The sequence below is a fragment of the Aquila chrysaetos genome, chromosome 3, assembly GCF_900496995.4.
Source record: "Aquila chrysaetos chrysaetos chromosome 3, bAquChr1.4, whole genome shotgun sequence".
NCBI lineage: Eukaryota > Metazoa > Chordata > Aves > Accipitriformes > Accipitridae > Aquila > Aquila chrysaetos.
In genome coordinates this window covers 20,747,771-20,759,772 of record NC_044006.1, presented here as the reverse complement: position 1 = coordinate 20,759,772, position 12,002 = coordinate 20,747,771, and the positions used below count along the sequence as shown (strand labels likewise).

The 12,002-nt window shown below is 41.1% G+C and overlaps 1 protein-coding gene across 2 annotated transcripts in view; it reads left to right on the top strand.

The window, feature by feature from the left end:
• STAC (SH3 and cysteine rich domain) overlaps positions 1-12,002 on the top strand; it is a 75,777-nt gene that overhangs the window by 23,399 nt on the left and 40,376 nt on the right. For both annotated transcript variants that reach the window (XM_030010323.1, XM_030010324.1), the window contains exon 2: positions 1,103-1,379. In XM_030010323.1, coding sequence (XP_029866183.1) covers positions 1,103-1,379 — 277 coding nt within the window. The remainder of the gene's footprint in view (positions 1-1,102; positions 1,380-12,002) is intronic.

Genomic DNA, 12,002 nt, shown 5'->3' with positions numbered 1-12,002 from the left:
TCCTGCTGGTTACCACAGACAGCCTGAGCGGCATGGAAAATTTTAGTTGTTACATCACATTCGCCCAGAGAATTGCAGCAGTGATTGAAATGATTTTGCAGTGGTTGGAATAATGCTGAGAGAAAGGTGATATGGAGGAATTACACTTCAGAGACAGCAAATATGAAGTGGACACAGAGCTGGCTTTCCTTTTACCTGGGCTCTACTTGTGGGCCATTGGGAGTTGACAAACCAGCAAATTTGTGTAGCTGGTATCCCAATAGCTTCTGTGCCTCACCTAGCACCCTTCTCAGCCTTATATAAAATTGGGGGGGGGGGGGGGGGGGGGAAGAATGAGAAGACCTCTGACAAGGCACAAGGCAGTTTACAGGTAAAGAGTCTAAGTTAATAATTTAAGTTAATAATGCCTTATTTTGGTGCTTAATAGTCTGACAATCAATACACAATACAATATACAAGATTCTATGTGAATGTGTGTTAACGAGTATTAATTAATGCATTAACTATCAATTGGCTAGATAATTATACTGTTACTCCTCCTTAGCCTACTTTCCTTTAAAAAAATAAAAGAAAACAAGGCTTTCTCAGCCAAAACTGCATATATTCTCTGTTTCTGCCAAATTCAAGAAATTTAAGTATATCAAATATATTTACTGAATTCACTCCTCTTGTACTGCTGTTTAACAGCTGTTCCTGAAATGGCTTTACAGGCTGCTTAAGGACCATGTAAGGACGAATAATACTTTAAGTTCTCCCATGCTTGAATACAAAGCATTTATTCTCCAACGCATACAACTCTCTGCAGTACCTCTTTGCTGTCATATCTGAAAGAAAAGACCAATAGAAGGATTCATCAGGGCTATCAAGTTTATTGTCTATCAATCAGAAAGCATATGTAAAGTAGTTTATTTTCTGAGTGGGATACGTTTTCTCTGCTGTGAAATTGCTGGTTAAATTCTAAAGTCAATTTTATTGTTCAGGTGGTTCAAGGTCTACCAGTGGCTCACAGGTTCACTTGTCAACAGCACACCCCAAAACCAGGAGCCTTGCCTTGCTGTGGAAGAGGAAAAGGCAGTAATTGTAACTGGCTTATTTGTTGCAGCTGCAGAAACTGAAACGATCACTCTCCTTCAAGACCAAAAGCTTGCGGAGTAAAAGCGCTGACAATTTCTTCCAGAGGACTAATAGCGATGTGAAACTGCAGGTAGACTTGATGCCTGAGGTGAGCACAAGCACTGGGCAGCTCCCCAGCTCAGAGAGCCAGGCGTCCTCCCCCACCAGAGCCCAGCAGCTGCCAGAAAACAGCAAGGCTCACATCTTCCAGGAGCACATCTTCAAAAAACCCACCTTCTGCGATGTCTGCAACCACATGATTGTTGGTAAGAAAAGATTTTTTAAATCTGTGTGGGTGTCTGTGCTAGAACTTGCAAGATGACCTTTCCATAACTTATGTGAGCCCAGATGTCTAATTGAGAATACCCATAAAAAGGAACTGGACTTATGTCATGTCTGCCACAGGCTAATACAAGTTCTATATTTGTTGACAGATCTCGTGCCTTGTAGACACATACTGTTATCACAAATTACAGGGGAGGGTTTCAGCTAAAGTCAAATTCCTCTCTCATTCAGGTTATACTGAGCACCAAGCACAAATTCTGTTACACTAAAACCAGTCGAAATCCACCTTGCGGACTTGTGCCTGCTATTCTTACTTTTTTCCACAGCAGTAATTCTAACTGTCTTGCTCCTTGTGTCTGCCCCCACACCCTGCAGTACACCCAGTTCCCATTTGCTGTGGCGACCATGCCTACCTCCTCCAGCTGCCTCGCATCTCTTCTAAGTGTCAATTGGGCAAGAAGTACCCTCAGCTGGGTGGTAGGCTCCAAGCTGTGTGTGTGTGCGCATGTTGGCTGTCTAGGACATGTGTTTTGGGAGACCAGGTCAACAGAACAAGTAACAGATGAATTCACGCTGCAGACTTTCTTGGGATTCTTCTACCTGATCCCTGCTACTCACAAAACCTCACACAAACTTTATACCTTTGAAAGATTGTCCTGTCTTCTCTCTGAAACTGTCCATGGGTATGTAGGTTACTGCCAGGGACTGACTGACAGAGCTAATAATTTATTATTCTCTTCAGTGTGCAGAGAAAACTCCATAGTGAGCCCTGCTTGTAAGGTGATTTTCAGAGCAGTGTGAAGGCCTAAAAAGCCAGCCTTCATGCAGCCTTCAGGCTGCAGATTATCTATGGTGCTGTGCAAGGAGAAGTCAGGAAAGAAGTGGTGGCAGGTGGCTGGAGGTGTGGACCATGCATGGTCACCACTGTGGGAAGCTGCAGGAGTTGCTATTCAGAAGTCTGGTCGTAGAAATCCACGTCACTGTGGCTAGCTTGTTATGCACATGACTTGGTCTTCTTGCTACTTACCATCTAGTTGTCCCAACACAGCAGATCAGGAATAAATTCAGTGGCAGTGTACCAGTGTGAAAGTGAGTGACACCATTTACAGGTTTTTAGGCAGGTCAAGGAGTAAAACACTGGTTTAGCTTCATGTAGAAGTAGTGCTGATACCGAAAAAGCCGGTCGAAGAAACTCTCTAAGACTCAATTTTGGAGTTTTAGAAAGCAGGCATTCTTTATTGCAGCGCTGGTTGCACGGGGGATCACTCCACCTATCGTGCACACCATCAGGCCTAATTGTGCAGGTTAAGTACATGTTCTACATACATATTCAGTAGATTTCCAAGAAATGTTATATTCATTAGTTTTCTGGGAAATTATTAGCATATGCAAATGTCCTTTACGTAGGCGCGTTGAAGGTCTCTGGTGGTCTTCAGGAGTTCTCTGGTGGTCTTCCATAGTCTTCCTCACTTGTCCACTGCTTGACCCTTCTCGGATGATTCTGCGCAGTGTGATCTTCTGCATGTTTGATACATCTTATCCTAAAGAATGCTCATTAGTGCTTCTATTACCTATGCTTACATTTTGATGTAATTCACATGGATACTTCTAAACTAAGTTACCTAAAAGGGCTAAAGTCCTTATCTTCTTCAGTGGGGGCTTGTCCGGGATGGCCCAGAAACTGCAAGGCCATCCAAAAGCAATTTCTCACACATTTTGCAACATATAGAACTCCCCATTCACCACTGATCAGCAAACAATTGGGCAAAGAAACAGCAACGCCATTGTACTCAGAAAAACATCCTGCATCAGTGCACGTCTCTGAGTACAAACTATTGTCTGTAATTTGTTGAGCTTCCTGTAATAAACTCATGTCCCTTGGCATGGAAGTCACTGCCTTTCAGATGACAATATGGTAAGTTCTTGAAAGATGCTGATAGGATTGCTCAACCCTTTTCAGAGAATGCTACCTCCTTTTCAACATGCGGGTGCTTAGCGTCCCCCATTTGTGTGGGGAACCCGTGCTCTTTGGAAAAGGCAGCTGTCTGCAGAACATTAAATCTGATGCAAGACAATCCTGCTTGCATAAATTAAAGAATTGAATGTATGAGGCCTGATTTCATCCTCTCTGCACCACAGCTCTACTGAATCCATGGAAACACAGGAGTTTTGATCCCAGATTTTTTGATGTTATTTTCCAGTCTTTTAAGGGTTTTTTTTCTCCTTTAAGTGGTAGAACGAGTCAAAGGGAGAAGGCGTAAAGCATCAATATCAGGGAAGTTCATAGTCCAGAGATTGAAAGGAAGTCTGGAAGGTAGGCAGTTAGTTGAAATAACTTTATGTATGGAGGCAGGCCCAGAACTTGTCTCCTTCTGTAATGCAGATGGACGTTCTATCAAAGCTTAGTTTCACAAATATATACTGCAAATATAAGTCCTTTGCATTTCTGGCAGCTTCTCATGAAGTTGCATGGAGATTAGTATCATCACAAATCTGCACAACTCAGCAATACTGTTTCAAAACACTGCTGCTCAAAACAGATTATTACTGGCAGCAAACTTTGCAGGAAGTAACTCCAATTCCTAAACACACATGCCCTTTTGCTTTGCTAGGCAATCTGTGTCCCATCTGGGATAGGAAAGTCCTGAAGCATAGCTATAAGCTTCAAAATATCAGCTTTAACTCCACCTGCCTTCTGAACTTTTTTTGTTCTTTTCTATCCTCTGGGGCTTCCTTTTTCTGTTCTGTATCTTAGCCATTTCATTAGAGAAAGAAGCCTTTGATAATTGCTGAAGAAGCTAATGCAACCTATTGTCTGGTGGCAGGCTGAGTCAGATGAATTGCTCTGACCACCTCCAGCTCATCTTTGCTTGGAGGTATGGCAGAAAAGATGTTAAGAGTTTTACCTTATAATGCCTTAGAGTCTAAATGCCCTGATTCTCATAGACAGACGTCTAGTCTATTCCTGTAATCCTCTCTTTGATCCTTACTGCAGTCATGGCTGGTTTTGCTGTATTGTGTTTTAAGCAGCATGGGAGATCTGAATGTTAGTGTTTGCAGCTCAATTAATCCACATAAGTTATGCAACTGTTGGTTATGGGGATGGTGAAGTAAAATAGGCAGCTTTTCAGGAAATCGTGTCAAGCCTGCTCCCCAAAGCAGACTCAAAAAAATTCACTTCTGTGCAGGGACTCTGAATTTACATGCAACATGGAGCCTATTTGTTCTCTCTATTTGCATTTTTCACGGGCAGTGACATTTGAGAGTAACAAGTCTATGGCTTTAAATTCCTTATTGATGAGAATAAAGGCAAAGACAGATACGTGTTTTGAAGTGTTTTGAGGGAAAGAGTCCAGGAAAATCCTGGCTTGACTTTAGATGGTTTCAGTTTTGCCACCAAGAATGATTCTAGGTTCACCTTAAATGACTCTCTGTTCTATGAACTAAGCAGCTCTGGTACAGGGCAGCATGAGGAACTGTGCATAGCATGAACATGCAGTACGCGCTTCAGTCTCACTAGCATGGCAGAACCTGTCTGTAGCTTCAGAGTGAACAGGACGCTCGGAGCAGAGGCAGCAGGCTCCCTGTGCTGTTCTTCTCACAGCAAAATTAAAGTGAAGGAACATGAAACATCGTCTTCCTACAAAAAATATGCGCATCATCTCTCCTTGATTGTTAGGCCCTATGAGCCAAATGTTGCCATTGGGATATAGCACGTGTGCCTGTTTGTTCATTTGACAGAAGTACAAGTCATAAGATGAAGGCCAAATACATGTAATTGGTTTCAGCATTCAGTGGAAGATATTTACTAGGATCAGTATAATGCAAACTTACTCATTCAAATGCTTTTCATGCATCCCAGAGTGCAATGCAACGTATTCAAAAGAAACTCTGTTTATTGGTTCGATTTCAAAAAAGAAAAAGCAGTATTAATAGTGTGCTTCATACCTCAGATTAAAGACAGGAGTCGAAGTGTTCCTAGTAACTGTACTAGACCGGGGCTAAAGTTCCACCTCGGTAAGCAGAAGGAGAATTTTATATAGAAGCAGTAGTTTTCTGCCAAATGAAATAAGGGAGAAAATTTCAGATTCAAGGGAGCTCTGAGGAGAGCATGAAGGATGCATTTTACATTGATAGGGCCTTCTTGCAGCATCAAGTACTCCAATACAATCATCAGTTCTTATACTGAAGTCAACAGGAATAATTCACGTAATTTCAGAGCAAATCAATAGTATGTTGGAGCACTCCTTTCTGCTGCTCACTGTTCTGCCGCTGTGACCTCCAAGTGTTGGTTAGTATAGGAGTGAGGTTTCAGCTCCATGGTGGGTTACGTATTTTCCTAAATATATCTACCCATGAACATCTTCTCACAGTATGACTCCTAGAAACCCTTTCATTTGCTGTACTTATTAGTAGTATTTTGAAAATCAAAGTATCTTGTGGAAGGTAATACACTAGATCATTATTCAGAAGACACTGGTTTGTTTATTTTACATCCCTGTGAAAAGAAAATCAAGTCAGAACATCTCTGAGTTTGCTTCGTGTTATCTACTATTTTCTGTGTTTAGCAAGAATGTGGTAAGCTTTGGCAATTTCCAATAAGGGGAGGCAAAACTGCGTGGCACCAGCAAAGATAGAAACTATTAAATTAATGTTGCATCAGGTTAGAGTCTTAAACTATGCTGATCAGAAGCAAGTTCTTGCTCTTCATCAGTCTCTGGTGTATCATCAGTCATCTCTGTGATACTTTACTCTTGAAGAAAACATGATGTCAGTACTCTACTCTTGAAAAACATTGTGTATTTTAAAAAAAACTCCATCCATAGACTTCTCAACATTTTACTCATTTGCAGTTCGTTTCCTGTGCTGACTCACATGGAAAAAATGTTTTTTTCCACACATTCCAAGCATATTACATGCAATTAATGTATTCCCATCTAAGTCAAATATAAGTAGTGTAGCAAAATGTAAGCCACTTTGCTTTTAAAAATAGCTGACTTTAAAGTCAGACCTTTAAAGCTGTGTTTAAAGCAATAGCTGCTCATTTATAACAACATCGTTGTATGTTTCTTTGTGTTTCAAAAGTGTACTTAGCAGTTTCATTCCATACTTAACCTTAACTCTGACACAGAATTTTGACAAACCACCTGTTTTATTGACATACCTGTTGGGGTTTCTTTGCCTGGAAAGACACACTAGAAGGCTACAAACTTTCAGAAAGGCCAGACAAAATTGTGGTCTGCAATGTCCAATAATTGTCAAAAACAGGTCCTTCTGGATCATGCCATCACTGGCTTAGGTATCTGAGATATATGCATTTATAGTTGGTCTCAGGGCAATTGAGTTTCTGGTTTGGATGCAGATTCTCCAGACCTTTGCAGCTCTGGAGGTAAATAACTCAGTACCTGCCTTCTCAGGGAACTAACTAGGTTGCAGTCAGAGAAACCTGTAGAAAACAAACAAGCAAGCAAAAAGATAAAACCTAGAATAAACCCCTAGCACAGTTTACTTCCAGTCTACTAATCAGCAGTGCTCAAGCAGTGAAATTGTGCTATCCTTTCAGTATTGACTCACTCCTATCACCTCCTGTTCTGGTTTAGCCAGTCATTCTGGAGTTTCAAACAACCAACAAAGTGCCATGAATAATTCTTTCTGGCCACATCTTTTAAAAACAGCCTGTATTTCTTTATTTCACGGTGGCTACTAGAACTTTCAACCTCTTTTATCCCCAAAGGTGTAATGCAACATCCTCCATAAAGCTAGGCTCAAAGTTGATAAATTGGCCCAGCTTTTCAAATGCAGAGGAATGAAGGAAAGAAGGAGATCTGGATTGGAGCTATGGTCCCCATTTTTGTTAGTCGCTACATCGGAACATCTTCTCTTAGACTATCGGTAACTGCGACTAATAAGTAATGGAAAAACTCCATAGTTTGAAGAAGGGTTTATATAACTGTAATTTATGTGGATGTTTATTAAATATAGCAAAATTTCACAGGAACTATGACACAGTGCTTTCTGCCTCCAGTCTGATCAGCTCCCTCATAAAGATTATTCTTGACTTTTTTTAAGCTTGCTGCCTCACTTCATTAAGTAGGCATTCTGGTTTGATCCAAGCCTGCCTTTATTCGGCATTATCCAGGTAGACAAGGATGCGATAAACGGTCACAGGTTGATCACCACTGCTTGGCAGCTAGACAAAGTAGAAGTACTCCTGGGAAGCGTGACTGTAACTGAAGCTGTGTTTCCAAGGCTATGGTAGTTTGGAGCACTCCTCCAGAGTCTTAAAACAAAAACAAAGAAAAAGAAAGCATTTTTATTTACTGAGGATTTTCTTGCAGGATAAAAGAAAAAATAATGTTATTCATTCAGTGTTCACCCTGCCCTCCACTCCCCCACGTGACCTTGGGGGAAGAGATTCATGTTGCCACTGCATCAACATGGGAGTTGTCTCCTGTAGAGAAGGGTAAAGAGCTGCCAGTGAGGAGGAGTTGCCTCTGGAGCAGCTTGTGGAGGCGGTTTCATGTCCACCTCTCCAAAGGGCTTGTGCAGTCACAGCTGAGGCTTCCTAGATCTATTTTCCAGATGATAGACTACTACAGTATAAAATAGTGTGTGTGTGTGTGAATGGTGTTTATTATTAATGCAAGAGGGCAAAGAGTTTCCTTATGGAAAGAGGTTTTCAAAAGCAGCTGAATTCAGCCTCCTTTGGTTTTGATTGTGAGGCAAAGGGGCAATTGTGTAACCTTGTCTGTGACTGGTACCAGGTGCCATCCCATATGTTATTAAATAGCCTAAAGTCACTGTCTCTCCCTCCTTCTTCCCTCCAGTAAATCCACTCCTGGATTTAGGAGACTTAGGTTCTCGCTCCAATTGATGCTGAATGGCTCTGGGCACCTAAATCCTCTAGCACTTTTGAGAATCGTTGTGAGTGAGAATTACTTTGGTCCTCTCTGACCTGCTGTGCTAGGGTTTAGGGCAAACAAAAACATTGTATTTTTTAACACACATCTGCAAAAAAATTGATGCAAAATAATAATTTTAACATATCTGTTAGCTTGAAATAAAACCTGGTTTCTCCTATGATATGTTTCTTGAGTTAATAACTCTCCATAAGCGTAGACCTTGCCCCTTTTGAGAGGAGGCCTGTAAGAAGAGCTAAACAAAAGCCTTCTGGAAATATGAAGTTAAGCACCACATTAATCAAACTGTACAGTATGCAGTTAACTGTTAGTTATGGACTAGTCAGGCATAGATAATGTCATCTGGACTCTGCAAAATTTCTAGAAAGTGGATAGTTTGTCTATTAAAATACATAAAGTGGGGATGAACAGATGGAAAGAGGCTGAAACACGTATGGTACACACAGTTTAGGTGTGCTCCATTAGTATGTCTTCTATTTTTAATAAGCATGACAAAAAGTACCCAATTCATACAGCCTCATGTTTGTAAAGTAGCTACAGAGGGCCACACATTATCCCTGCATTAAATTAATATTTTTCATTGGTGACAAAGAGTTTAACATACTTTAAAGCAAATATTGAAAAGCAAATATTTAGTCTATTTATCCTCTGGGAGGGCTTCCTCCTCTGAGATGAGGCAAGAATGTTATCAGTAAATTGAATAATCAGGAACTGCTTAGCTGCGAAAAGAGGGTGGAAATATATTTTAAATTCTAATTTGTCCTTGAACAGCATCAAGCATATTTCACATTTGTTACTAGATAATTTTCAAGCTCACTGTAATTTTTGGGAAATTGCTATTAATATGAAACTGCAGTTAATCCTCAGTGAAAAGAGACTTTAAAGATATTGACCAACATTTGCTGCCTAATTAGACGGAAAACAATAAAAATTTCCAGCCCATTTACAATCAGTATTTTAACATGATGTTAGCCAAGATGATTTTTTGACCAAAAACTACTTTCAAAAACACCAAACACCCTAATCAGTAGCAGTCACTGCTCCTGAGATCAGCCCTAGTGAAGAACATAAGGGTAAGCTTAAGGTTTGTTAAAGACCAAGGAATGAAGCAGAATACATGATTTCTTTTTTATGTCCTGCTATCTACTTTTCCTGAGCTCATATGAGACATTGGGTGTTTTCAGATAAGCAAATTAAAGGCATCTTCTTTGAAGCTGACCTTCCAGTAAAAACATTATTTTTCTACTTAGAGTCTTTGTCTACCAGAGTATCACTGTTACATGGATAATTACATTGCCACATAGCTGACAAAAGCATCATCAAGAAGGGAAATTATTAGGAGCTTCACCTTACTACGAGTTGCAGAAGCCATAAAATGAGGCAATTAGCAGAAATGCTTTTGCAAGAAATAGAGCATTGCCATCATGTAGAGTAAAATGCCTACCCACAGTTGCTTGTGGCTGTCCTTAATATGGAAGGATGTCTCAGAGAGCAATGATCCTTGTGGCTCACGCGGAGCATTGTATGATCTTTCTGCTTTGGTAATATGAATGCAAGTAAATGCAACTTCAGCAATTATCTTCTCTAAACTGCCTAAATTTTAGTTTTCCAGGTATACACAATCTATAACTTTTTTCCTCTTTGACATAAGTTTATCTTACATGCTGAAGGATGCTGCACACACATGGATCCCCTCCCTGACTTCTAATTCTGAAGACATGCTCTGCAGTTGAAAATTGTGATTACATTGTAGTTTCCTTTATAACATGCAGGCAGCGATCTTGGAAAATCTTGAAACATTTTGTTTTGACCACTAGATTATTTCCTGCTTAATAGAAGGGTTGGAAGCAAGCAAGCAAGGAAAAAAAAAAATGGTGGCTATGTCTTCTTCCTGCAACAATTCCACTTTCCCAGCCAAGAGAGGAAATGGCATATGGCTAGTATAATCCCTGAGCCGGTGTGAACTATAACATCACAGTCAGTATGTTCCTGATTGCCTTCCTCGGCAATCACAAAAGAAAGGCTGTAGATTTACTGCACGGGAAGATCCCTCCAAATGAGGATTGGGTGTATTGATGAGGGAACTTGTATTTGCAGTGCTAATATTGCCTGTTTTTCTAGCTGCACCTCTCAGAAGTGTAGCAATTTTTCATATCTGAAGACCTGTGGCACCTGAAACTCTCCAGACAGGCTTTGTGCTGCCCCAGGTCTTTTTTTGTGAGGCATGGGGATGAATTTTTAACATTGCTGGTAGCTTACAGAGCTCTGTCATCAATGGGTTTGAACTGAGAGGCTGCTATGTGCAGCTTCATTTTGTTCCACCACTTTGCCTTCCTCTGTAAGCCCAGGCACAGCGTATTGGCATCATCAGGGGTTCATCTGCACATCTGTTTACAGCTGCAAGGTGAGATGTTTTCTGTCTTGCAGTGTTTGTTACGGCTAGCAAATATGGAAAGGTTACACCAAGGTGCTTGGTCTGTTTTGCTAGATCTAGTCCCTCAACACAGCTGAGCATGGAAGTCCATTTTCCATGAATAACCTCTGGATGGGTGTCATGGTTTAACCCCAGCTGGCAACTAAGCACCACACAGCCGCTCGCTCACTCCCCAGCAGTGGGATGGGGGAGAGAATTGGAAGGGTAAAAGTGAGAAAACTCGTGGGTTGAGATAAAAACAGTTTAATAATTGAAATAAAATATAATTATAATAATAAATGTAATGAAAATGAAAATAACAGAGAGAAATAAAACCCAAGAAAGGCAAATGATGCAAGTGAAAATAATTGCTCACCACCAACCAACTGATGCCCAGCCAGTCCCCAAGCAGTGGCCCCCAAACTTCCCCCTAGGTTTATTGCTGAGCATGACATCATATGGTCTGGAATATCCCTTGGGTCAGTTGGGGTCACCTGTCCCAGCTGTGTCCTCTCCCAACTTCTTGTGCCCCCCCCCCAGCCTACTTGCTGGCAGGGTGGTGTGAGGAGCAGAAAAGGCCTTGACTGTGTGCAAGCACTGCTCAGCAATAGCTAAAACATCCCTGTGTTATCAACACTGTTTCCAGCACAAATCCAAAACATAGCCCCTTACCAGCTACTGTGAAGAAAATTAACTATCCCAGCCAAAACCAGAACAATGGGATAAACAGCCACTGAATATGACAGGTCTCAAATGTCATCAGAAGGGAGGACACAGGATGGTTTCTCTTGGAGAGCAGCAGATGAGCAATAGCCTCTGATGAGCAGCTGTTTTCCGTAACAAGCTGATGACACGCTCTGGCAGACTTAACTGCTTAGTGGTGTTCTCCAAGGGCAACAAACTCTTTGTTAGCTGACACAGAGATTCTTCTGAAGAGCAACAGAAAATTCAGCACTTAAGATATTGATGGGATTTGGGTGTATCTCTCACAGATGCTCTTTCAAAATGCCCTATCTGGAAATTTAGGCTGTTTCTTAACCAAAGAATCAAAAATGAAGCTGAGCTTTTGTCAAGGGTGAGACAGCATAAATGCCAGTGTGGAAAGGATCTGGATAACAGGTTTTATTGAAGAATCAGTGACATTACAGCTTTTACCCTACTTATTCTTTCTCACACTCATTCACTCCCTCCCTTCCTCCCCACCAGCATTTCATTCCCTAGGTCTCCCCTTCCCTGCAGGGAGATTCCGGCTTACCTGGGAAGGTTGGGCA